The sequence below is a fragment of the Daphnia carinata genome, chromosome 3, assembly GCF_022539665.2.
Source record: "Daphnia carinata strain CSIRO-1 chromosome 3, CSIRO_AGI_Dcar_HiC_V3, whole genome shotgun sequence".
NCBI classification, from domain to species: domain Eukaryota; kingdom Metazoa; phylum Arthropoda; class Branchiopoda; order Diplostraca; family Daphniidae; genus Daphnia; species Daphnia carinata.
Window position 1 is genome coordinate 12144941 of NC_081333.1, and position 12763 is coordinate 12157703.

The window sequence follows — 12763 nt, forward strand, 5'->3', positions numbered from 1 at the left end:
ATCGCACTCAAACGTACGCAAAGGGAAAAAAAGGAGAGAAAACAGAGAGAACGTACGCAATAGATTGAAAGAAAGAATCTGAAGGGGAACGAGAGATCCGCCTCTTCACTCTTCCAAGCAGACGCGACGTAGAACACATTTACACAGAGACATACACCGTCGAGAAGAGAGCCAAATATAAATACAAAAAAAAAGAAGAATTTAGATAAATATTCAGTTGAAAGCTTCTCATTATGTGTGGCGTAGCGATCTAGTTGATAAACTCAGCGGACCCCGTCAATTTTCGCTGGGGGAGTCAGATTTGTGTACTATTTGAGAAGATAAGGCCGGTACCGACGCTAGCCAATCATGAAGAAGTTTTTAGCTTCTTCTTCAACAATTCCTAACCCCCCCCACCTTCCCCTCTCTATGCTTCTAACATCCAATGAGCCTGTCACTGTCTATCAACATCTCTGATCGACGCTCCGTCCGGAGTAGCCGCATCGCATTGAGACCCTGGGAAAAACTGATCTACGCCCCCCCAATTCACAGCGAACGACGAGCTGGCCTTTCCCCGTTGTCGATGACTATTGACATTCTTGTTTTCACAAAATGTTAACATCCTGATGGAAAATTAATCTAGATAGCAAAGAAAAACGTGTAAGCAAATATGAAGGTATTAAGTTCTGAAAAGATGACTCTTGTGGCCTTAAAAGCACTGATTATTCTCTCACCTTTTCTTTTTGTCGTCCTTATGCTAATACCAAGTCACTGCTCAGAGAAAAGTCTTTTTGAATTTAAAGTTTTCAAAATCATCAAAGGAAAATGGGACCTGACAGTGAAGTTGAGCTACGTAGCTGGGAGACGTACTAGTCCTCGTTCATAATCCAATTGTTGTTAATGAGATCCACTGTGGACGGTGGAACTAATTGGTGTAGTAGCACAGTGGAATAGTTGGCAATTAGAGTCAGAGCAAAGAGGAAATCACGCGATGAAGAAACTGCGAATTTAAACCAACGCCGAGGGGAAGCGGCTTCCCGGTTTCATTTCTTTTCTCGTGCACCCTTTTTATTTTACCATCATACATACTTACTGACTGACATTTCTACCGTGTTAGGCCGTCCTCTGTTCGCACAACTAACAAGATTAAACCCTGTGTCCTCCCTCTGACAAGACTATCGTGAAAATTCGTCTTTGTATTGGACTATTTCTAGCTCGGTACCCCAACCAGTTGGCTCCGGTACTTCGTTTGAAGTCGACCAAGACAAGGTCGTCCCAACTTGGTCGGGAAAAAAAATTCAATTTTGTTTGTTGAAGTTCACCCTGCAAACCATTCGCTAACTTTTTTAGCCAACTAGTTTCAATAGCAAATGACCTGGTCGTGTTTTTGATCATCTGTAGAAAACTGGCAGCATAGACTAACGAAGAAACAAAAATAAAAATCATGTCTTACTACGGTAAAAGCCTTTATTTGGATTTTAATTCTTTACCCAATGTGGATCGTCGGTTCGCTCTTGGACGTATCTTGGCCAGGGGAACTTCGGCCACCATTTATCACGGAGTCGACCGCGAAGCAGGTATTGCAACTGCAGCAATTTTCGCACTTGCTTGTGTAGCACCCCCTCCTCCAAATAGCTGCAGACGTGAACTGTGACCACATAAATGAATCATTTTATTGTCAGGTGATCGCATGGTAGCAGTCAAAGTATTGAAAAACTTGGCTGAAAACGTAGAGTTCATCGAGGAAGAGTACAGGATCTTCAAGAACTTGAGCAGGCATGGCAATTTTCCCACATTTTACGGTGGGTTCCTCAACAAGTTTGACAAGGCCGATAAAGATGAGCTATGGTTGGTCATGGAGGTAACTATCATTTAGTTAAAACAATTTCTGTTTTCTTACGCCATGGAACGATTTTGTGATTGCAGCAATGCGAAGGTAGTTCCTTGGCCGATCTGCTTTACAATATGGGCCTTAAAAGTCGTAAGTTGAGTGAGCCATTGATTGCTTACATCGTCCGCGAACTGCTCAACGCGTTGAGCTACCTCCACATGAACCACATCATCCATCGTGACGTTAAAGCTTCCAACGTCCTTTTGACATTAGACGGAGGCGTCAAGCTGACTGACTTTGGATTCTCCAGGTAATGTAGATCGTGAAACACCGTTCGAGCACATAATAATGTTTCGCCTTGTTTCCCCAACGCAGGCATTTGAAACATACGATGAGTCGACGATCTACTTCCATCGGTTCGCCACATTGGTGAGGAAGTGATTAATAATTCAATAACAATAACATGCAGTAATGAGAGGACGATATTCAGGATGGCTCCGGAAGTCATAACGAGTAGCCAAACTGATCCAGGAACTCTGGAACCACTGGACGATGACGAAGTCAAGAAAGGCTATGATCACCACTGTGATGTTTGGTCTCTCGGTAATAATGCTGAATAAAGACGAGCTTAAGTAAGTGACTAGCACAAACGCAGAATCCTGTATTGCTTGCGGTCGAGGCAACTAGCCAATTAAAATTCAAAAGTGTGAAGCCAAACTTGGACGTTTCCGAGACTTCCCTGCCTTTTTTGTTGTTGTTTGATTTAGCGGTACACGCTAATTGACAGAACATGTCACTACACAATTGTTTTATTTAGGTATTACTACTATCGAAATGGCCGATGGAGAACCACCCTTGTGGAAATTGCATCCTGTACGAGTTTTGTTCCAAATTGTTCATAATCCTCCACCTGAAGTGAAAGTGCCTTTGGACTGGTCGGCAAACTTTAAGGACTTCATTTCAGAGTATTGCTGGCGATTTTTTTTGGTTTCTAGTTTCATTTAACTAAATTTTTTATTCACGTGGATTTGAGATGTCCTTCACGTGTACGTTTGGCAGAGAACAAGTAATTCAAAAATATTGTTCTTTTTTTTTGTAGATGTCTAATAAAAAATCCTGACCATCGGCCAGTCATTATGGAACTAATGGATCACCCCTTTATTCAGGAGATTCCCGAGGATACGGGAGCGGTAGGTTTTCTGTTAGATCATTATCATCTTTAACGAAACTAATTGCTCCTCCGAACTTTGAACAGTTGCGAAACCAACTTAAGGTTTTAATCACTAAACACGCTTCTTCCGTCGATTTGGAAAGACCGCATGAAGTTATCGCTAAAAATGGCAAGCTGAAGGTCCGTATGAATGGGATTGGCTGTATAAATAATCTTTTAACATAAGAAGAATGAATGAAAGGATTGAAATCGTTCATTTAGATGGAACCGGACGGTCCGTTCAAAAAGATATACCCCGACGATTTGGCATCCCTCGAAAGCGTAGACGAAGAAAAAGTACTCATTACTCTCGGCAATCGCTTCAGTCGCGGCCAATTTCAAACTTACGCCGGAACTGCCCTTCTTATCATCAATCCACTGGTGGAACAGGCATCCGTCTATGAGAAAGAGGTAAATCTGATTTCTAATTGCCAAATAGCTTTTAAAGTAATGTACCAAATGTTGTGAATGTGAATCAATAGCACCATGAACGTCACATGTTCAAAGCTCGCTCTGACGAAGAACCCCATGTTTATGCAGTTGTCGATCGCGCTTGGCAAGACATGCTTCATCACCGAGAGCATCAAAATATTATTCTATCAGGCGATCGGAACTCTGGCAAGTCCTTTAATTTCGCCCAAATCATTAACCATCTATGCTACATGGCAAAGGTACTTGATGTAATATGGTGTAATTAGAACGATGTCACTATGGAGCTGTTCATCTAACGTTCACAGGGCAATCAAATAGTGGCTGAACGAATTGAGCAATTGCCTTCAATCCTCGATTGTTTCGGCAACGCGGCCACGGAAGGAAACGCTAACAGTTCCCGACATGTCCGCTATTTAGATTTGAAATTTACCGAAAGTGGCAAACTGAGTGGAGCCATCATTAGCATTTACCTACAGGAGAAATGGCGTATAAGCGAATCGCTTTCAAAGTACGGCTATATTCTATTCAAGATCGATCATCAAGCATGATGGGTTCATTGATTGTCTAGGTCAAACCGCAACTATCACATCTTTTACTACGTCTATTACGGACTGAAATATGAGGAGCTTTCGGAGAAATATTTTCTCGACGGTCAGAAAGGCATGCGTTTTCTACCGATCGGTGAGACGGATGCCGAAATCGGTTACTACTTAAATGGCTACAAAAAGCTGAAGAAACATTTCCGCTTTTGGGATATGGAAGGAGAAGAACAAGAATTCATTTTCCAAACTATTGCGGCTATCCTTCTTCTCGGTCAGATTCGATTCGATGATCAAAATAGCCAGTCATTCGTTGCCAACCCCGACATCTTAAATAAAGGTAACAGTCATTTTCGAGTGTAGCAATATCAAAGTCTATCAACTTCACTGTTCTTCTAAAGTTGCAAGCCTCTTGAGCGTTGATCCATCTAAACTTGGATGGGCTTTGTGTAACAGCTCAAAGTTCAAAAATGGAAACGTGGAAGTAGAATCAAGCAGTGTAAGCGAGTGTGGCCAATCGCGTGATGCTCTTGCAAGAGGATTGTATTCTCGTCTAGTCGATTGGTTAGTTAACGTCCTCAACCTCAACATGTGCCTCGGAAGAAAAGCCTTGTGAGTCAAACATTCAAAATTTTCATTTGACATTAACTCATCCGGATCAACCGCTCAACAGTGGTGAGAAAAATTCAATGGGAATTCTAGATCCTCCAGGATTCGACAGCGCATCACGCAGAAATTCATTCGAACAGCTCATTTCTAACATTACCAATGAGCAATTGTTTTATCATTACAATCAGAATCTTTTCTCGTGGGAAATGGTATAACTTCGTTTTTCAATTCCTTCTTCAAACTTTAAATATCAGTTTCAATTTCAACACATGTAGCAAGATTACAAGGACGAAGAGATACAGATGGGCAAATTTGCTTTCAGAGACAACCGGAGCGTGTTGAACGCAATGCTTTCAAAACCAGACGGTTTATTAGCTGTCATTGACGAACAGTCACGCGCACTCGACGCCAGTGATCACACTCTATTAGGTAGGTTGTGTGAATCACTTTAATAACTGTGTTACTAAACATGACGCTTTGAAACAAAACAGACCATTTTGAACGAGTCATTTCACCTCAACACGTTCAAACCGAGAACGATGGCAATTTCGTTGTCCATCATTCGGGCGGTGATGTCCGCTATCGCATTGATGAGTATTTGAAGAGAAACAATGATTTTCTGTCGGCTGAGTTGATTAACGTTATGAGAAAGTCAAGAAATGCTCGCATAGCCAACGTTTTTACTAACAAAACGACCAAAACAGGACACATTACCAGTGATCCAGGTGCCACCCAGAAAGTAAAAAAAAGTACATCTCTTGGTGTACCAACGATCAACAAGGTACGTGATTGACAGTAAACCAATCGGATCTGTGAAGGTAAGGTCTTTTTTTGCATTTTCAGGGATTCAACACCTTGTCCCAAGGACAATATTCACAGACTCGACAGATGCAGACAATGGCTATGAAAACACGCCAGTCATTGATTCAGCTTTTGCAGAAATTGGTACATGGCAGTCCGCACTTTATCCGCTGTTTGCGACGTTGTAAAACGGCATCAGCCACTACCGTTCTGGACAAAGCTTACCTTGCCGATCAGATTCGTGCCTGCAACCTTATCGAGACAATCAGAATTCGCCAAAATGGATACGCTTATCGCATTCCCTTCGTCGAGTTTCTGCGCAGGTTCGGCAACAAATGCAATCGTATTTTGCCATTTCTTTAATTTCAAATACGTCCTTAACTGAAGGTATCAATTCCTGGCTTTCGATTACGATGAGACTGTGGACATGACACAAGATAACTGTCGACTGCTCCTCCTTCGTCTCAAGATGCCTCAGGAAGGCTGGATGATGGGAAAAACCAAAGTCTTTTTGAAATATCATACTGAGGAATATCTTTCCAGGTTACCTCATAAATGTTTCATTTCCATATCTGTTCCATATTTAGATAAAATTCTTCTTTGACGCAGGGTTTATGAATCGCAAGTGAGGAAGATTGTAAAAGTCCAAGCTATCATGCGAGCTGTGATGGTTAAACTGAAAAAGAAACAAGGAGGAAGCAGTGTTCAACGACGACAACCGATTCGTACCGCAAGCGACATGAGCAAGGATGAAGCAGCTCTGGCTATTCAAAAGAGTAAGAGATTCTGGGGCGTGTAGAAAAAGCCAACTTTTTTTTTTTTTTTTTTTTTTTGGGGGGGGGGGGACCTGATCGTTTACCAATACGTGATTTTGTGCAATAACAATATCGTTTTTTTGGTTTGTGACATTTGCGTTTTCTAGGTTATCGCGGCTACTCCGTACGAAAAGAATACGGCTGCGCACCGAACAAGCCCAAGCGTTTCCAATGCAGCACTATTCAAGAGGAAGCGGCCAACACCATACAGTACTTTTGGCGGAAGTGGAAAGGCAAATCCTTATTCCAACAGCTGCTCTTATATCGGGCTGATAAACAGCAGCAACTCACTTATTTCTGCCAGCAGGTCAGAACTTTTACATTCCAACAATTCGATCCGCTTTAAAGTTGTTAGAGTCGTTGAGTAGAGGGAAAGAAACAAAAAAAAAAAAAGAAAAAGAAGTAAATGGTAAGAGGTTAACAAGAAGTAAGAAGCTTGAATGCCATCTAGTGTTTCTTTCCAGTTTAGAGAAATCTCCGTAAATGCTACTTCAGATTTCAACGTCCATATAAGAGAAGGAAGTCGTAGAGATAATTTCAGCAGTTGTTATTTCTACGTATATGTCGACAACGTCCGAACAACGGCCGTATTTTTACTTTGAAAATACCGTGCTGACATACAAAGTCGCCACTAATTACAGGGTTTGAGTTTCACTAATTGGGTTTGAAGCGTTTCTTTATTTTCCCTGGTTCTTTACTTTGTGCTTAATTTTCAGCCTCAGGCCACAAAACAGTTTCAGTTTCTTAATCCCACATTCACGCAAAGAGTTGTTTCCTGTTATTGATCGCAAGAGTTTCCGGTAAAGAAAAACCAGCCACTTACAGCAAATTAAAATGTATATAAAGGAAATTCGTTAATAAGGGCGTACAAGACAACAACCTGCGGCTTTACACCTACGTTGTCCTTCGTTAACTTAATTGTAATGCTATAATTCTGCTTTTTCATCAGGTTCACATTTACAACCAAGAGTCTTGCGGTAATGTCCGGAAAACTGAAGCCCCGGTAAATTTGAGAGAAATCAGTATTCGGCCACGTCTAGCAAATCGATCGATTCCAAAACCTGTTGGCCCCAAAAAATTACCATTACTTTTGAAAAATCGTCATTTTCTTGACACAACTTTCATGTGTGTCAAGGCTTTCAATAAGAGCGATTTAGTTGTGAGACAGTAAGTCTATTTCTTAGTTTTGACCTTTATTCTGGATAAACAATTTGCTTATTCTAGCGTTATAACTATTTTTAATATGACAGGAAACCGACTAGCTTGGATTTACCAAATTCTTCCGCAGTGAATAAAAACCACAGGACGCCCAGTCCACCGTCATCACAATCTCCCAGGTATGTCGCTATTTGAAATGATTTAGTTTTGGCGCTCTCGAAAAATGGGGTTTTGAAGATATTGAGTACGCCAATAGATGGCGTTATTAGTACACAAATGAAAGAATTAGCAACGAAACCAATAATAGTAAAATATGGGGCCACCAGATGTCTTTTCAGAGCCCCATGACGTTAAAAAAATAGAAATAAAATCAATCTTGTTATTCAAAAACGTGTACATGAGTTCATTAGATGTGCTTTCGTTTCAGTCGATATGGCCGATATGACGACAAGTCACCTGCATCTCGAAATCGGACACCCTTGCCGAAACAATCACCTAGTAACCCGGTAACCGAACGAAGCGTTTCTCCTAATTCTAATGGTGCTTCGCCTGACAAGATTAACATACAAGTGACAGAATGGAATAGAAAATCATCTGAGCCTCCCAAGTAAAATATGTAATTCTAAAAGTATTTGATGGCAATTTTTATTGGTTTTCTTTTTAGGTATGGGCTGTCAAAACCTGTGGGTCCGAAAGTCAATGCACAACCCACATACACAGGCTATTCCATGGCAAAACCGTCAAACCAACGGCAGATTGCTAAAGAAATAGAGAAAAAAGCTGTGGAACTTGGCAAAACTTCAAATGAAGAAGATGCTGCACCATTCAATTTTCAAGTACTTTGTATATTATATAACAATGACAGTGTGATATTAACTGACTATTTTGTTTGGCACAAGGGGATGCTTAAAAAAACCAACTATAGTAGAGATTCATTGAAAAGACAGAATGGTGAAAAAGCCAACGGTGAAACTAACTTTGGCAATAGGGCTACAAGCCCATCAGTTGTATATCAGTCAAAACCAGGATATTCACCAACCAACATTAAAATCAGTCACCAAGCCCCATCACCAACCCTTAAGCACCAGATCATCCCAGGACTGGTCATTGAAGGAGAAGAAGCAGACCTTTGAAGTTTCAATGAATCTCCATTTGTAAGAATATTTTTCTCTTTTTTTTTTACCACTTATTCGGGGGTTATCTATTCTCTTGCGCTAGTACTAGCTTAGCAATTTACTTGAACCCCACATTGACGTCAGGAAAGTATAGGCAAATTCCATCTAAAAATCTTTGCGGTATGCTTTGCAAATTTTTCGTACAGCCAGTAGACCGAGACAGCAATCAGGACCATCCATAAGGCACTCGAAGCTTTTCGTCCCATTCCACTTTTAGATGCCCGGAGATATCATGTTGCGCGGATTTCGGTGAAAAATATCTCTATTCTAATGAATGGAGAAAAAAACAAAAATGAAGAAGCAAATTATTGCTTGTCACTGCGGAAGTTTGCACCTGTTACCTGTTAGCTAATTTACTTTAAAGAGACGGCATACTGTCAGAGAAGTAAATGCTTAGTAGCAGACCTAGTCGACCTGTTTACCCTGTAGTTAACTCAGAGAAAACAATAAGCATTTCTGATACTTTATTCTGGAAATTGTCTGGCTCCAACAAGAAATTCCAGTCCATCTTTTTTCTTTACGGAAAACAGTGAGAAGCAATGGATTAGTTGGAATTGCAAGTGTTACAGAGCCTGATCGTTTTGAAGGTCTTGTGTAATCTGTGTAGAGCGTGGGACAGGTGTGTTCGCCTTCTTTGTTATTCTAAGAAAAACCAAAACCTTCTGGCTAAACTGAAGGTGTCGAGAAATAAAATGGTAGGACAAAAACAAAAACAAACCGTGTATACCGGTCAGCCTTATCGTAACACCAATGAACCGTAAAAAATTTCCGTTAATTTCTCTTCAAGGCCGTGATTATAACTATTCCTGGCGATTCACCTGTATTCTCCTCAGTCTTTCATGAAGCCCGCAGGGTCAAGAAGAAAAGGCAAGATGCGCTAGTTGAAATGTTCAATAGATGGCCCTTTTTGTTCGTGAAGGCAATTTAATTTTACTTTCACGCCAGCGGATTAGGTTGTTAGTCCCGAAAAACTTTTTCGTCTTTTCTCAGTCTACTTATTTATCGCCTTTTCCTCTTGTTCTTTCTCTTTTTTTTTTTTCGTTCCAATTCAGAATCGTTTCATTGTTGCCTTTTTATTTACGAATTTTTTATTATTTGCTGGCAATGGTCGTCGTCCTTCGCGCTGCTAATCGTCGTGGCTGTAAACTCGAATACGATCAGCCGTTTCAAACACACACACACACGCAAAAAGAATTCCATACGAAAATTGAAAAATAAAATAATTGAAATGGAAACGTTGGCGGCACCCAAGTGTTGAGAGAAACTCTTTCGTTGTCTTAAAACACTTATTTTTTTTTGTGGTGTGCACTGTGTGTGTCTCTGTCGGTTCTCTTTCCCTCTTCATCCTCCCGAACAACACCTGAGCGACGAGTTAAAAAAAAAAAAAAAACCTAGAGATAGAGAGAAAAAGAAGACTCTTGCTAGATATACCCGAAGGCTAAGGGGCTATATCATTAAGATAGAAGAAAAGAGCCGACCTGAGAGAATAAAGAAGATGAGGCAAAGGTGGAAAATACTTTTTTAAACACATTTTTCGAGAGCGTCGGCCGCGGAAAGAAATTTAAAAAAAAAGAGTGGGGATTATTTTCGGCATATATGGCGCTTAATCTCGGTTGTATAACGATTAGATGGGAGGCTCGAGTTGGCGGCTGGCGCGTAAGAAGACGGGAATAAAAAGTATGGACGAAGGAATTTTTTCGAGGAAACAAAAAAAAGCGATAGAAAAGACCGTGGCGACGATGACTACGAAACAAAAAAAAAATTTATGAAAGAAAAGAAGAAGAACTGCCACGTAATAAATTTTTCCTTTCCTTTTTTTTTTTCATTTTGAAATGCAGCGAAAAAAAAAGGAGAGACAAGTGGCGCTGCGTGTAGTCGGGATATGCGAGTGTGAAACGTAACGTGTGATGGAGAGCGCTCTCCTTCTGGTCTCCAACGTGAATCCATGACTGATGTTCTAATTATAAAAAATGTGAAGAGTTAGTTCCCCTCTTTTTATTTTTATTTTTTTTTTTTGCTTTGTGATACGCACCTGCCGCCTCATTCCCCCCACTACCCTCTGCATACCCTTCCCCCCATTTTCACCGGCCTCTTCTGCAGCTTCCTACCTTTATGACGCCCGAATGTAATGTAATAACCGCCATTAGTGCAGTGCGTACTACTGTACTTACATCTATTCCACTATCTCTCCCAGACTGTGGTCTTTCTTTCGTCTTCTTGTTTTTTTTCTATAAATCCCCCCCCCCCCTTTTTTTTTTCTTCGTCCTTTTTTTTTCATGTCCGTGTACGTTGCGTCCCATCCATCTTTTTCGCTGCTGTTGCGCAGCTCTTGCGTGCTGCCCTTTTTTTTTTTTCGTTTCCATGTTCTTCTTCATCATCATCATCCAGCAGCCCATCTTCGGCTTTTTGCTTCTTGAATAACATCTTATAATGTCAGCAGCTGCTGGATATGCCCGTCTTTTTCACGCCCCCGCCCTCTGGTTTCACAGATATCGCATTTCATTACATTACAGATAGCTCCTTTTCCTTTTTTTTTCTTGTCCTATCCTTCGGGGTGGTGTCTTTGGAAAAAGAAAAAGCTTAAAATGGTTTTTTATTTTCTTCTCCTTTTTTTGTCGGCAACATCGTAAGGGAAAAATCTCGGATGGGTGTGTTGAAAAAAACAGCTGTGACGTCATGTATGAAAATGGGCAAACCCTTTTGAATGTTCAATAAAATTTCGGGCATGTGTACATTCAACACGCACTTGAAGAAAAAACCAAACAAAAAGGAAATAAGGAAAAGGGTTTTTTTTTGTTTTGGATAAGACACGAGATAAAAAAAAATTTAAACTTGAAGGTCCTCTTCGTTTGTTTTGTTTAGCTTTTTTTTTATTCTCCGGATATTTCTTTAGTATCTTAATATCTAAAGCAAATAAGACGACCCACGTCGGCATCTCTTTTTCCCTCTCTTTATCGTCTCCTTGAAGCCGTGAACGAAACAAATGTTAAAAAAAAAAAAAAAAAGAAAAGGTTCCGGCCGGACGGGTACGAAGAATGAAGCACACGGAAGCTTCTCCATCCGCCGACAAAAGAAGATGCGCTCAACAACAAACACAAACAACAACAACAAAGAAATTTTTAAAGAAAAATTCACGAATACAACAGCAAATGAGTGTGTGTGTGTGTGTGTGTATAACATACACACACACATCCTTGGTCATCCTATCGGGCCACATTTTCCGCCTTTGTAGATTGCCGCCGACAAAAAGCAACTGTTGGGCTTCCTTTTAATAATACTAATGACATCCCACCCACACACCCGCACCACCACATTTTCGTTTAAAGGAGTGGGAGGTAGGGAGGGGGGGATATTTTTCGGATAAAATTGTCTTATAATACTATGTGTAATAAGAACTTCAAAGAGCCCGACCGCCTCGTAGACGTCGTATCCAACAAGATATTCAGGGGTCATCGTCAATGGATTCCGCGTTTATTAAATCATCTGCACGAAAATAAAACATAAAAAAATGGAAGGGGGGGGGGGGGACGAAATAAAAAAAGGGGAAAATAAATCATTTGTATTCGTGTGTGTTCTTCCTCTTTCACACACTTTCTTATCTTGCCGACTTATGGCTCAATCAGCGTGATCATTTACGCTTTGCGCGTCCTCTCTAATTCCAAGTCCGACATCCGGCCGGATGCCCCGACGGTGAGTTTTTTTTATATTTTATTTTATTCTTACAAAGAGATAAAAAAAATGTTGAAATGTAGCGCATCTTGTGCCGAAAGAAATGAACACGGCGAGACAATGTCATTACAAGGTGAAGACATACGAGTAGAACGTGCAATCGTTCGTGATTCACGTTTTGGAAAAAAGAAAAAAAAAGACCACACCGACTGTCGGGATGAATTAAAATTAAGCGTCCGTTTTTACGTATATATTTTTGCATTAGCGGTTGTGCACTCGAGTGGAAGAAGATTTTTTATTTTTTTGTAGCGTGAGTCCTTTTCCGCTCGATAGCCGTCGGCGTTGCTCTTTCAAAGCTCACGTAACGTTTCGCCGCCGTGCAAATTTGCGGTAAAATGAAAGTCGTGTTGTTTTTTTTTTTCTTCTTCTTCTTCGTCTTTTCTCGTGCGTTTTGCGCCACCAAGGGCGGGCGTCGTCGATTATCCCTTCGTTTTCTGGCAACAACAAACAAAAAAAAAGCGACGAAGACGCGCAACACACATACA

At 40.7% G+C, this 12763-nt stretch overlaps 1 protein-coding gene across 3 annotated transcripts; it reads left to right on the forward strand.

The window, feature by feature from the left end:
• The first annotated feature begins 1248 nt into the window (after positions 1-1248).
• On the forward strand, positions 1249-11679 carry LOC130698497 (neither inactivation nor afterpotential protein C-like). 3 transcript variants are annotated; one of them, XM_057521152.2, is made up of 26 exons: positions 1249-1556; positions 1662-1840; positions 1906-2120; positions 2186-2239; positions 2301-2413; positions 2628-2775; positions 2910-3000; positions 3066-3161; positions 3243-3431; positions 3503-3691; positions 3758-3960; positions 4021-4331; positions 4393-4603; positions 4665-4809; positions 4876-5029; positions 5092-5381; positions 5444-5724; positions 5789-5944; positions 6011-6177; positions 6324-6523; positions 7166-7383; positions 7467-7553; positions 7802-7981; positions 8039-8210; positions 8274-8528; positions 10388-11679. In XM_057521152.2, exons 1-25 carry the CDS (start codon positions 1424-1426, stop codon positions 8505-8507), a joined length of 4416 nt encoding a protein of 1471 aa, XP_057377135.1. In that variant the 5' UTR covers positions 1249-1423; the 3' UTR covers positions 8508-8528; positions 10388-11679. The 3 variants fall into 3 exon arrangements, with proteins under 3 accessions (XP_057377135.1, XP_057377134.1, XP_057377136.1); XM_057521151.2 differs by lacking the exon at positions 10388-11679 and adding an exon at positions 10178-10358; XM_057521153.2 differs by lacking the exon at positions 10388-11679 and adding an exon at positions 9337-9720.
• Positions 11680-12763: the final 1084 nt, after the last annotated feature.